Source organism: Dipodomys merriami, unplaced genomic scaffold, assembly GCF_024711535.1.
Source record: "Dipodomys merriami isolate MVZ:Mamm:240054 unplaced genomic scaffold, mDipMer1.0.p SCAF_2, whole genome shotgun sequence".
NCBI lineage: Eukaryota > Metazoa > Chordata > Mammalia > Rodentia > Heteromyidae > Dipodomys > Dipodomys merriami.
In genome coordinates this window covers 52803724-52817989 of record NW_027203381.1, presented here as the reverse complement: position 1 = coordinate 52817989, position 14266 = coordinate 52803724, and the positions used below count along the sequence as shown (strand labels likewise).

Genomic DNA, 14266 nt, shown 5'->3' with positions numbered 1-14266 from the left:
TAAGAGTGTGCTCCTGCCCTTTCATATGTATTTGTCTGCTTTTTGTCTGTCTGCTTGCCTGCTCATTTACTTAATAAAGCTCTGCCAAGTTTTCTTACCATTGTGACTTGTCTAGAAATTCTTATTCTGAGATCCAAGTCAAGGTCCCTAAGTGAATAGTTCCTACATTTAAAGGGCAGCTTCACTCACCTCGGTCTGGTCTGGTGACATCCTGACCGGATTTCTATCTGATTTACTGTACGACATTAATGGTAGGGTTCCCCCTAGATTCCCAAGTGCTTCCCAAGTGCTCCGTGCCCAGCATCCACTCTGTGGATGAGAGGTGGTATCTGAAGGGATCGAGCCTCCCACGCCAGGACTCGCAGCCCCAGGCGTGTCCCGGGGGCGGGCGGAGGCTCTGAGCTGGCCAAGGGGAGGCGATCTGCTGAGCTGTGGCTGCTGGGCGGCCTTGGGGCGGCTGTGCCCGGACCCCACGCGCCGCCCGGGAGGAGCTGGGCGGCACGTGACCCAGCGCAGCCGGCTCGGCCCAGAAATAGCCAAGACGGCGGTTCCGCCTTGGGCCGGCGCGATCTTGGGGAGACGGCAGGACGCAGGCCGGGCGCGGTGCAGCCCGGACGATGCTGCTGAGCCCCAGCACGGCCCTGCCCGGAGCACATGATGGCCATACGGGAACTCAAAGTTTGTCTTCTCGGGGTGAGTGCCGGTCCCCATTCCCCGGGATGCGGGGCCCCTTGGCCCGCGCCTCCGGATCCAGCTCCCCCACCCCCGTCCCCGCGCCGCGTTGCTCTGGCCCCGCACCCCGTGCGTTGCGCCCCTTCTGGCCGTCAGCAGCCGGCTCCCAGCTGCCCCTGGCTGGCCCGCTCCGGACCCCGTGCCTGAACACGGCAGGGACGCGGGCAGCGGGTAGTTCCCTCCCTGCCGGCCAGCCCCGACCCCGGCCACTCGGGCAGCCCCCCACGGCCCCAGAGGGCTGGCCCCCCTCCGCCCGGATCGCTTCCTTCCGGCAGAATGCTGAAGTTCCCCAGCCAAGGCGCCAGTTGTCCTGGGCCTCCCTGGGGCTCTAGGTTTATTCATTAAGCAACAGAAGTCCAAAAGCCAGCAGAAAGCCGGGGGCTTGGCCAGACTAAGGCCAAGAAAGTGTGGTGCACACTGGGGCCTAGCAAACTTCGCTGCTGCCTTTCAGAGCCCGCCGGAGACCAAGTTCAATCCTCATCTTGTCCCCATTTTGCCTCCCCAACCAAAACATTCCCAGTCCCCAGCAACATCGCAGCCCTTGAAACAAAGAAACTACTCTCCCAGCTGGTGGCAGAGCTGCCTCCCCGAAAAGTGCCCCAAGAAATTCGGATAATGAGGAAGGTCATTTCCTTGGGGTGTCCACATCCAGTTCCAGAACTCTTCCCGAGGAATAGCTGTTCTTGAAGAGCTCAGCCTTTGGCACTGGTGTCTAGTGGGCTGCGGTTGGTTCTGGTTGGCAAATCTGGAGCCCCAAACTCATTTCCTAAATAAGAGGGCAGAGACAGCAGATCCGGTCTGTTTTCTCAAAGCTATACTTGCTGGTCTGTCAAGACTGCACATACAAAAGATGCAGTCTAAATAGACTGACTGTAGTTTAGGACTGAATTGTTCCAGACCAGGGTGTGTCTAGGCTTCATCTGGGGTCTTCCCATCCTTTGGTAGAAGGTAGAAGGATGTTCTCCTGACTGCACCTACTACCGTCTTCTAAAACATTTACTTAGCTCCAGGAGTTAGTGTGGTTGGCTGGGGGGTTCCAGGGGTTCTCTCCAAACCCCTTCTCTTTTAGTCCAGCACAGACTCCCCTCTGTGAGCCCCAGTTGTTAGGGGCCCAGTTGTTAAGTGCTGATCTGGGCTTTCTTAAGGATGCCAGTCTGTCCAGACTGTTCCTGCCATTCCAGGCTTCCTCAGAGCTATATGCCAGCCCCAGAGATAGCTTCAAAGACTTACAAGGACTAGCATGTCTAGGGAACCAAGGGGTAATGTGTGTGTGTGTGTGTGTGTGTGTGTGTGTGTGTGTGTGTGCGCGTGCCAGCCAGTCTGGGGCTTGAACTCAGGGCCTGAGTGCTGTCCCTGAGCTTCTTTTTGCTCAAGGCTAGTGCTCTGCCACTTGAGCCATAGCACCACTTCTGGCCTTTTCTGTATATGTGGTACTGAGGAATCGAACCCAGGGTTTCATGCATGCTAGGCAAGCACTCTGCCACTAATCCACCTTCCCAGCCCTCAAGGGGTAATTTTGACATGGGTTTGATGGGTCACACTTGGTCTTGCTGTTGTTGTTGTTGCTGTTGCTGTTGTTGTTGGTCATGGGGCTTGAACTCTGTCCTTCAGCTCTTCAGTTCAAGGTTAGTGCTCTACCACTTGAGCCACTGTGCCACTTCTGGTTTTCTGGTGGTTTATTGGAGGTAAGAGTCTCATGGACTTTCCCACTTGGGCTGGCTTTGAACCACTATCCTCAGATCTCAGCCTCCTGAGTAGCTAGGATTACAGGCTTGAGCCACTGGTGCCCGGCTTTCTTCCTTTTTCTTTTGGAAGGCACAGGCCCTACTCCATCGTGACAGTGTTAATTTTCATTTTCAATCTTTAGTGATAAGTCTTTATATCTTTCTACAAGGACCAGGCCAGGAGGTAGGAGCTCAGAATCAACTTGGAGGTAGGAAAACTGGGCTCTCCTGTCCCATGTATGAATTTACAGGTTTGGACAAGTACTTGTATTACATCATTTGTAAAATGAACATAATATCAACTTCTGTTTTAAGGCAGAGCACAATACCAGATTGTCTTTTAAGATATGTGGTATCATTTCCTCCTTATCTGTGATGACAGGGTAATAGTAAACTGGATAAACAAGGCAGCAGGATATGGCTGCACATCTTTTATTTTTCATCTCCAAGAATGATACATTGTTCTTTCTTTGTGCTGGTTTTGTGGATAGGAATTTGAACTTGGAGAGGGAAAAACCAGTGCCAATGCTGAAGAAAAAAATTGAGTTTTAGGCAGATGTCTCATACCAAATCATTGTGGCCTTCTGTTCTTAGTACATTTAGTCTGAAGCCAGAGGAAATTGTGCACTTCTGCATGTGCATGTGTGTGCGCGCATACACACACACACACAGAGGAAAGCTTGAACCCAGGGCCTCACATTCTTGTTTGACTTTTCTGCTCAAGACTGCCTCTCCTTAGGTATTTAAGTAGGTAGGTTTAATTAGGTAAGGTGGAGACCACATGGTCGAAAGGGGCGGGCTGAGTTCAGACCTGGGGTTAAGTAGGAAAGGGGGCAGGGAGAAGGTATGGACAGGTGAGGGAAGGTGTGGCCACACTAGTGTGGATGTGACTTAAGGGCCTAGGATTCTCCTCTGGTCGGATGGGAATTGTGACCAGGGGTGGCCCAGGATGTGACCTTGGAGGAGGGGGAGGTCACTGCCCAGGTGTGCCAGTTACCTAGGTGACAAAGGTACTGGGCGGAGACTTAGCCAAGAGGAGGGAGGAGTTTGCTTTGACTTCCCAGAGCCGACCTTACATCTACAACTTGAGCCACATCATTCATTCAGTCTTTGTCTTTGGAGGACTTCTAGAAAGGCTGGTATTACTTAATTACTGAAACAGAACAAGAACAATTCTTCTGAGGTTCTGCCTGTTTGCTTTAAGATGATATAAAGAAGACATTGCTTGAAAGTTGGGGGAGAAGGATGGAAGGGCTGATATACCAAGATGCATTATACTCTTACCCTGACTCATGGAATTGAAACCTCTTTGTATAACTACTTACTAAAACAAAATAAAGTAAAATAAACTTTAATGTGGGTAAGAACCTTCATGGTTCGTTTAAATAAGGATACAGGTGGACCCGTTGCAACAATGAGAAGTACAAGTCGTTATGTCCAAAACGAACTTTACAATTTTGGTGGTGGTGGGGGGGGACGGGGAGAAGGGAAGAGATGGGAAGGGATGGGAAGGGGAAACAAAGGAGGAGGCTACAATGCTTGATAAGAAATGTACTCATTATCTTGCCCATGTAATTGTAACCCCTCTGTACAGTATTTTCACAATAAAAAATAAATAAAAATAAAAAAAGAACCTTCAAGGTAAAAATGAACTTGAAATAGAATTACAGGTATTACAATTTTTATTTTTATTTATGCATTTATTTATTTTTTACCAGTTCTGAGGTATGAACTCAAGGCCTGGTCTCTGTCCCTAAGCCATTATGTGCTCAGGTAGCACTCTACCACTTGAACCACAGTGCCACTTCCAACCTTTTTTGTTTATGTGGTACTGAGGAATGAACCCAGGGCTTCATGCTTGCTAGGCAAGCACTCTACTAACTAAGGCTCATTTCCAGCCCAAGATATTAAAATTTTTAAAGCACAAAAAATAGTTTTGGAAGTTAACCTAACATAATTTAGTATTGAAATCTTGTGATTTGGGGCTGGGAAGGTGACTCAGTGGTAAAGGCTAGCCTTGCATGCATGAGGCCCTGGGTTCGATTCCTCAGCACCACATAAGCAAAAAGAAAAAAGCCGGAAGTGGCGCTGTGGCTCAAGTGGTAGAGTGCTAGCTTTGAGCTGAAGAGCTGAGGGACAGCACCCAGGCCCAGAGTTCAGGCCTTACGACCGGACCCAAAAATAAAATAAAATAAAATAAAATCTTGTGATTTATGTGAAGATTCTATAGAACTCACTTGCTGGACTATTATGCAGCTAGTGTTCTCAAAAGAAAAAAGAAAAAAAATTTCTTGAGCAAAATGAGAGCATCAAAATGATGCTTATCACTGAATCTTCTCTTTCCTCTTGCAAACAGGTTATTGCAAAAGGACTATAGAAGAAAATAGCCCAGATCAAAGGACACAGATAAAGCCAGGCACTAGTGGCTCATACTTGTAATGCTAGCTACTAAGGAGGTGATCTGAGGATCAAGGTTCAAAATCAGACTGTGAGAATTATCTCCAATCAACTGCTAGAAAACCAGAAGTGGGTCTGAGGCTCCAAGTAGTAGAGAGCTAGCCTTGAACAAAAATGCTCAGGGAGCTGGGCGCTGGTGGCTCATGCCTGTAATTCTAGCTACTCAGGAGGCCTGAGATCTGAGGATCGAGGTTCAAAGCCAGCCAGGGCAGGAAAACTGGAAGTGGTGCTGTGGCTCAAGTGGTAGAGTACTAGCCTTGAGCTGAAGAGCTGAGGGACAGTGCTCAGGCCCAGAGTTCAAGCCCCCTGACCAACAAAAACAAAATAAAACAAAACAAAAAAATGCTCCGGGACAATGCCTAGGCTCTGAGTTTTAAGGCTCACAACCACCACCACTAATAACAAAAAGGATACAGATAAAATTGTGAGACTCTTAGTTAGTTCACAAGATCCAGCAAAAGCATCTTACAGATGGAAGAGGGAAAGGAGTCAATGCTGAATCCAAATGTCCTTCCAGAATTTTATCAGCATCTCCAGAGTCCTTTATTCTTTGCGTAGGGAGGCTTTTCCTTTCTGGATGGAGTGTGTCATGCAGCTGGCACTTAGCTTCCTGGTGTGTGTGTGTGTGTGTGTGTGTGTGTGTGTGTGTGTGTGTGTGTGTGTGTGTGTGTGTGTGTGTGTGTGTGTGTGTGTGTGTGTGTGTGTGTGTGTGTGTGTGTGTGTGTGTGTGTGTTCAGTTGCTAGGCTTGAACTCAGGCCTTGGTCTGTCCTATAGCTTTTTGGCTTACCACTTTGGACACTTATAGCTTTTGGAGGTTAAATGGAGATAAGAGTCTCGCAGACTTTCTCATCCTGGCTTTGATCCTCAGATCTCAGCCTCCTGATTAGCTACGATAACTGACGAACTACCTGTGTCTGGCAGCTTCCTGGATTTTGGTCATGCTACATCTCCCTGAAGTCTCAATATGATTAAACCCTTGGAAGACACAACCTTGCTTGCCTAGAAGGTGATGGAGATTATGGACTTATAGCAATGTTTTCTGTCTCCTTGGATAAGTTAGGGGCAGTCTTTTTGTGCCTGGTTGCATACTTGGTGCTTGCTTAAATCCCCAAGTGCTTTCAAACATGGTGGTGCTACCTTTATCCCAGGTGCCCTGGTAATTTCTCTTTCTACTGTTAGGCTCTTGCCCTGGATTTCAAGAGGCGTGTGTCTATCTCCTGAGGTCATTTGCAGCAGATGGAAATGAGATCAAGGTGACCCAAAGGCACAATCTTTTTGTGCCTGTACCTAAGCCTTTCAGAATCCTGACACTGTTTTCTGGGCATGTGAAGCATATCAGATCTTACTTCTTTGGTGAGTGTTCCAAGACTAGATTGGCAGTGGCCTAAGGGGCATTCTTTGAATGATTAGTGCTCAAGAGTCTTGGATCTATTTATGTTACCTGTGATAATTTCTTAGCGTGCATTTTTCAAGTATGGACTTTCTCATACTTCTCTGCCTGGGACAGTGCTCTTCCCTGTGGTAGGCAAGATGATTGCAAGCTAGCCATATATAGGGGAGTGTTTGGCCAGGAAAAGCAAATTGGGCAGGAGCTGGTGAACACCCAAGATCCCAAGAGTCTCAGCCTTCCAGTCACCCCACTATGGAACCAGAGCTACTATTGTGAAACATGTAGTTTTAAAACACCCATAAAACCAGCAGAGTACATTAAAAAAAAAAACAAAAAACCTAACAAAACCAATATTGAGTCAGCAGCTGTTTCCACCTCAAAGGTGGAAACCTTTCCAGTATGCATTTTTAGCACTCATTACCATGTGGCAGAAGAACAAGAGGGAGGAAGAGAGGACAGGGGAGAGGAGGGGAGAGGAGAAAGGGAGAGGAAGGAAGAGATATGTGTATGTGTGTGCACACGGATACACCCACAAGAACACTTCCGGAAGGAATCCCAAAGAGATTTATATTTGTACTTCGGTTGTCTTGACAACAGTGTAGAAAGTTCTGCTGCTTCCCCAACAGCTGAGTGAGTAAAGGACAAGTAAGGGCTTCTGTGTCTCTGTTAGGCAATGTGTTGAAACATCTCTTCTTGGCTTTGTTAGCATCTAAATTGTGCCTCATCAAAGAATTATTATTATTATTATTATTATTATTGTTGGCCTTGGGGCCTGAACTCTAGGATTGGACACTGTCCCTCAGCTCTTCAGTTCAAGGCTAGCGCTCTACCACTTGAGCCACAGCACCACTTTCGGTTCTTTCTGCTTATGTGGTGCTGAGGAATCGAACCCAGAGCATCATGCCTGCAAGGCAACCACTCTACCACTGAGCCACCTTCCCAGCCTTCAAAGAACAATTATATTCCCAGGTTTTAGTGAGACATCTGGGCAGTGAGATTTTAGATTTGTACAGAGTTGCACATGGTAAGCCTCTGTGATTCCCAAAGGTACCAGAACCTAAGTGAAGAGGTTTCTGGTTGCCAAGAAGCAGAGCAATTAAAGCTGGGCAGCCTCACATGGATCCTGAGTGCTGGTGAGCTCTCCATTATTGAAAAAGCTTCCAGTAAGGTTATTTGAATTTGTTAGAGTTATTGTAGAAGGAATGTGCTGAGCTCGCATATAGCATCATGCTTAGACTAGTAAGTTTCATTCAATTTATTCAAACACTTCAAATATAATCCACACCAATAATTCATGCCTAATTCTACTAAGCTTGTCCCACATGCAGGGTTGCTCATGTGGCATGTCACTTGGTCCAGAGGTCAAGGGGAGTCTGCCGAGGGTGTCCTCTGGGCTGCTCCGAGTCGCTGAAGGGAGAAGTGGCCAGCTTGCTGGACGGCTCTAGTGGAGGGTCAGTCCGACTCCCCTCATTTGGGGAGTCCATCTCACTGGGTCTCTGCTGCCCTGGGTTTTTATGTTTTAGGCTGGGCCTTTTCATTTCTGGTTATGTCTGATTATCAGGGTTGCCTTGATGGCTGCTTCACTTGTGGCCTGGTTAGCGAGAGGGCAGGGTTGCCTTGTTTCTGGCTGTCTAGTTGTCATGGTAGGCCTTGGTGACGGCTCTGTAGGCTCCTTCGGTGTGTACTTATCTCTATATTCCATAGTTCTAACTCCTAACTTATAACTCCTAATTTTACAGCTTAATACTTTATACTACTTCGCAGCACACATGCATTCAATGTATTCCTATTCAATAACCTACCATGTCAATATTCAATAACACAGTGTCAGTGTTCCATAATATTCACTACAAGGAACTAATGCATACAATAGTGGGCTGAGGTTGGTAAGTGTTTTAGGCTATTTTCTCTTATTGTAAATTTAGAAGGTAAAGAGGCTTATTTGCCTTGTGATTGTGGTGACTAGAGTGTCCAAAGAGCATGACATTGGCCACTTGTAAGGAAATATGAGGGGAAGGAGATCCAAAATAAAATGGCCCTTGTTAGTGGGGTCCATGGGAGAGGGAGTCAGGCTGCGAGTGGAATACCAGAGCCTGGACTCCATATTCCCTTTCCTCATCCATTTCCTTTCTGTTCCAAGAGACATTCCCAGATTCCCCATTCCCAGCGTCCAGTAGGCTTCATCGATTTTCCACACCTCCCACTATATCACATGACACCACGAGAGTAGAACCATGGTGCCCCTCCTGTGCATGTGACTGTTCTCACTGCCCATCTAGAGTCTCCAGCAGGGGCCAGAACCCACCTTCCCCATTTTCTGTCTCTAGGAGAGTTAACACACTAGCTTGCTGGAGCAGGTCCTCAAAACACACCTTGAGCACAAATGTGCTGTCTCTCACAGGGTTCTCATATCTAATAAGATGGTTGACAGTATCAAACCGGCCCCTTTCACGGTTGCCAGTTCCTTTTCATAAAGTTATTCAAACTTAGAAACAGTTGATAGAATAATGTAAGTGGTTCCTTTTATTGCGGTTTCTCTTACCCTCAGTCAACTGGGGTCTGAAAAAGGTAAACAGAAAGTTCCTGAAAAAGCAGACACTGGTAGCTTACGCCTGTAATACTAGCTACTCAGGAGGCTGAGATCTGCGGATTGTGGTTTGAAGCCAGCCCGGTAGGAAAGTCTGTCAAACTCTTATCTCCAGTAAACTGCTCAGAAAAAGCTGGAAATGGTGCTGTGGTTAGAGCCAAGCCTTGAGTACAAAGAGGCTCAGGGACAGCTCCCAGGCCCAGAGTTCAAGCCCCAAAACAGGAAAGAAAGAGAAAGAGAGAGAGAGAGAGAGAGAGAGAGAGAGAGAGAGAGACAGACAGACAGACAGACAGACAGACAGACAGACAGACAGACAGACAGACAGACAGACAGACAGACAGACACAGAGAGATGAGACAGAAGACAGAGACAGAGATGAGACAGAGACAGAGAGAGACCAAGAGAGAGAGAGAGAGAGAGAGAGAGACAGACAGACAGACAGACAGACAGAAAGAGAGAGAAATAGAAAAAGTTCCTGGAAGTAGAGAATTCATGAACTGGGGGCCTATGGCTCCTGCCTCCTAGCCACTAAGGATATAAGTGTTGAGCTTCCAAGTCTCTTATCTTCAGTTAACCAGCAAAGAAGCCAGAAGTAGAGCTGTGGTTTAAGTGGTAGAGCATTAGCCTTGAGTGGAAAAAGCTAAGGGCCAGTGCCTAGACCCTGAGTTCAAGCCCCCGCAACAAGCAAGTGCGTGCATCCACATCCACACACACACAGACAGAAAAAAAATCACATTTTTTGCCTTTGTGAGATAAATTCTCACTATATATTACAGGATGGCCTTGAATTATTGATCTCTTGTATCAGCTTCCTAAGTGCTGGGATTACAAGGGTACACCACCATGCTCTCCAGACTTTTCTGTCTGAGGTGGCCTCTAACGTTGATCATCCCATTTTCCAAGTAGCCTCTAAGTAGCTAGGATTGTTGGTAGTTAGCCAAGAGCCCCTAATACAATAGACTGCTATAATTAGTTTATTAAATTGTTACTTATTGTTGCTAATGCCTTGTTGTGCTTAATTTTTGAGCTAAAAATTTCCATATATGTATGTATAGGAAACAATAGTATGTACAAACTTCAGTATTATAGGCCTACTCTAGGAGTCTCTGAAATGTGTATCCACATAGAAGTAGGAGACTCCTTTTCCTGAATCATCTAAACCCACAAAAGTAAATTTCAGACAAGACCCATATCCCTAAATATTAAAGTGTGTAACTTTTATTATTTTGGCAGTACTGAGCTTTGATCATAGGGCCGTGTGCTTGCTAGGCAGGTAATATAATACCTAAAATACAACCCCAGTTGCTAGCATGTGTCTTTTAGTGAGAAGGACATTCTTCTACACAATCACAAAACCATCATCTCACTCCAAAATTGAACACAATTGCAATTATAGTCAGAGGTCATGTGTTTCATATGCTTGTGATAATTCTTCAGCCTTAAAAAAAAGAAACAGCCCTTTCCTTCTTTTTCTTCTTAACACTAGTATTTTTGAAGAATTCAGGACATTTGCTGGATGCCAGTGGCTCATACCTATAATCAATCCTAGCTGCTTTGGAGTCTTGAGATGTAAGGATCAAGGTTCAAAACCAACTTGGGCGGAAAAACCCATGAGACTCAACTCCAATTGGCCAACAAACAGCTAGAAGTAGAGCTGTGGCTTAGTGGTAGAGTGGACAGCCTTGAACAAAAAAGCTAAGGAATCTGGACACTAGTGGCCCATGCTTGTAATCGTAGCTACTTATAAGGCTGAGATATGAGGATCATGGTTCAAAGCCAGCCCAAGCCGGAAAGTCTCTGAGACTTTTATCTCCAATTAACTACAAAAAAAAAAAAAAAAAAGCCAGAAGTGGAGCTGTGGCTCAAATGGCAGAGTTCCAGCCTTGAGCAAAAGAATGTCAGAGGTAGCACCCAGGTCCCCAGGTCCTGAGTTCAGGTCTTAGAACACACACACCTTGAACCTTGATCATTACATCTCAGACTCCAAAGCAGCTAGGATTGATTATAGGCACAGAGAGAGAGAGAGAGAGAGAGAGAGAGAGAGAGAGAGAGAGAGAGAGAGAGAGAGAGAGACAGAGACAGAGACAGAGACAGAGACAGAGACAGAGAGAGAGAGAGAGAGAGAGAGAGAGAGAGAGAGAGAGAGAGAGAGAGAGAGAGATCACTAAGGGATAATGCCCAGGCTCTGAGTGTAAGCCCTTAGTACCAGCACATACCACATACTGTACACACATCTAGTTCCCTATTTACCTGATGAATCAGAGTGTCTTTCAGGCTACATGTTTGATTAAGAATACAATACAGAAATGATGTTCAGTGCTCTTGTATTTCTATCTGATCATGTATGATATTAATGTGCTCTGCCATTTATGTCTATGGCATTCAATCAAATATTAGCTTCTACTTGCAGGTAGAATGAAATAGACCAGGACTTTGGCCATATGGAACCTATCTGTTAGAAGGAAAATAGAAAAAATAAATTAGTGCTTAGTACCCTTCACCTGAAATGGTTGGGGCCAGAGAAGTTTGAGATTTTGGAACTTTGCACATTTGGGGATATTTGCATATCATTAACTTAGTGATCATTCTTAATAACAAATATGAGATTTGAGATTCTCCAGAATCTGAAACTGTGGGATGTTGTGATGGTGCTCAGAGATTGCAGATTTTTGAGGCACTTCTGATTTCATACTATTGGGTTAGAGTTGCACAGTGTGTGTGTGTGTGTGTGTGTGTGTGTGTGTGTGTGTGTGTGTGTGTGTGTGTGTGTGTGTGTGTGTGTGTGTGTGTGTGTGTGTGTGTGTGTGTGTGTGTGTGTTGGTACTGAGGCTTGAATTAAAGGCCTCACATTCTCCCTTAGCTTTTACTATTCAAGTCACAACTCTATTTCTAGCTTTTTGGTGGCTAATTGGAGGTAAGAGCCTCACAGACTTTTTTGGCTAGGTTGTAATCCTCAGATTTTAGCCTCTTGAGTATCTAGGGTTATAATCATGAGTTACAAATGGGCACTCTTTGCTAAGGTGGCATGTGCTTCTTGGTAAGTCAGACAATGAAACAGGGACCCAGAGCCCTGGGGAAGGTGGGAGCTGGGTGGTGGGCTATTAATGTTGATTTTCTACTGAAAACTTGGGTTACTTCGATTCTGTAGCCTTTCTTCATGCCTTTGGCATGGCTTCTGAGCTGCTAAGAGGAGGAAGTGTTCTGAGAAGCCACAGCTGTTTTTCTTGGTGCCTAGCTTTGCCAGCAGAAATAAGAACAAGGAAATTGAGACTTAATATGGAGTCACAGAACAGGTTTGTCACTGTGGAATCTTGTTTCTGTGAATCTTTATCTAATAAGTATTTTCTTGCTTTTGATTTTTTGGGTCTGATCAGCTTCTCAGGAGCTCATGAATGGAACTTCTGTTTCTTCTGTATTTAACCTTGTATTTATTTATGCTGGTACTTGGGCTTGAACTTAGGACCTAGATACTGTCCCCTTAGCTTTTTCACTCAAGGCTGGCACTCTACCACTTGAACTACATTCTCCTTCCAACTTTTTTGGTGGTTAATTGGAGATGAGGGCCCCATGCTAGCTTTGAATGACTATCTTCAATCTCAGTCTCTTGAGTACCTAGGTATATAGGCATGAGCCACCAGTGCTTGGCATCTTCTCCTCGTTTCCAGAATATTGAATGGGACCTGCAGGACAGCTGATAGAAGATAACATGTGATATGTCAGTCAGATTTTATTTTCTATAACAAAATACCTGAGAAAAACAATTGGAGGGAGAAAAGATTTATTGGTTTAAAAAATGTCCATGGTTGGCTGGCTCAGTTATTTCTGGGCCTGTGGTAAAATGGCAGAATTTTTCACCTCATGGTGGCAGAGAGATGTCAAAAGGGGCCCAGGACAAGATATAGTCCTCAGTCAGGTGACAGCTACTCAAAAGGCTTAAATCTGAGGATTGAGATTTAAAGCTAGCTGGAGCAGGAAAGTTTATGAGACTTTTATCTCTAATAGATTACTCAGAAAAGCCTGAAGTGGAGCTGAGGCTCAATGGTAGAATACTAGCCTTGAGCCGAAAGAAGCTCAGGGATAGCTCTCAGGCCTTGAGTTCAAGCCCCAGCACCAGCACATACACAAAAGATAAAACCTGGAAGTGGAACGTGCAATGGAGGAGGTCAAAGGGAGACAAATGAAGGGGGGGTGGGTAAGGGAGAGAATGTAGTCAAGAATTCATTGTATATTCCATAAAGTTAAGAAAAGTAAGGGAAGGGGTAGTTCGAAGGTGGGTAAGAATGTTAAAGGGGTGACACTGGTCAAGATGCATTATATTCATAAACTGCTTTGTTAAATGGCAAATCCTTTGTACAATTACTTTATAATAAAAAAAATTTAAAACCTAGAGGTGGAGATGTGGCTCAAGTGGTAAGGGACCAGCTGTGAAAAAGCTAAGGACAGCACCTTGAATTCAAGCTCCATTACTAGCACATATACATACAAAGATATAGCCCCCAAAGACACATCCCCAGTCACATACTTTCTTTCTTTTGGTCGGCCATGGGGCTTGAACTCTTGGCCTGGGTGCTGTCCCTGAGCTCATCAGCTCAAGGCAAGCTCTACCACTTGAGCCACAACATCACTTCTGGCTTTCTGGGTAGTTAGATAATTGGAGATAAGAGGCTCACAGATCCCTGCCCTCCGCGCGCCCCCCCCCCCCCACAAGCTGGCTTTAAACTGCCAACCTCAGATCTCAGCCTCCTGAGTAGCTAGGATTACAGGTGTGAGCCACTGGCACCCAGCTTCAGTCACTTTCTCCAGGTACCACCACCCTCAGTTTTCCAGTGCCCAATACTACGAAATATGAATTCATCAGTGGATTAACCCATTGATTATGGTTAATCCCTAAAGATCTAACTACTTCCCAGTAATTGGACTTACCAGCTTGGGACTAAGACTTCAATATATGAGTCTTGGTGGGGAGCCATTTCATGTTCAAACCATAGCAAAAGGGAAATAATCTCCTCTTTGTGTTCTCTTTTTTTGAATAAGGTCTCTTTGTATCAATGTATTTGTTTTTCTGAGAAAAAAAATTAGCTGAATACTCCAGCATTACTCCCTTTTTGCTCTCACAGCATCACTGGTCTACTTAGGATCTTTAATGTGATGATTGTCCCCAGAGTGTCCCCAAAGGGAGGCAGGAGGGAGAAAGGGGAGGATACAGGAGGGGAGGATGGGAGAGAGGAGGAAAGAAGGGGAACAAAAGAAAGGAAAACACACACTAAAACTAGCCTTCCTTTAAACTAGAAAAGAACAAAGTGTCCCTGCTTTGTTTTTGTGGCCAAACTCTTGATCAAAGAATTTACATTTATGGAACATTTAGTTAAGAAAGT

At 45.5% G+C, this 14266-nt stretch overlaps 1 protein-coding gene across 1 annotated transcript in view; it reads left to right on the top strand.

The window, feature by feature from the left end:
* Positions 1-439: 439 nt before the first annotated feature.
* Rab31 (RAB31, member RAS oncogene family) overlaps positions 440-14266 on the top strand; it is a 142090-nt gene continuing 128263 nt past the window's right edge. The window contains exon 1 of the mRNA XM_070029640.1: positions 440-693. Within this exon, the coding sequence (XP_069885741.1) occupies positions 655-693 (39 nt within the window). The 5' untranslated portion in view covers positions 440-654. The remainder of the gene's footprint in view (positions 694-14266) is intronic.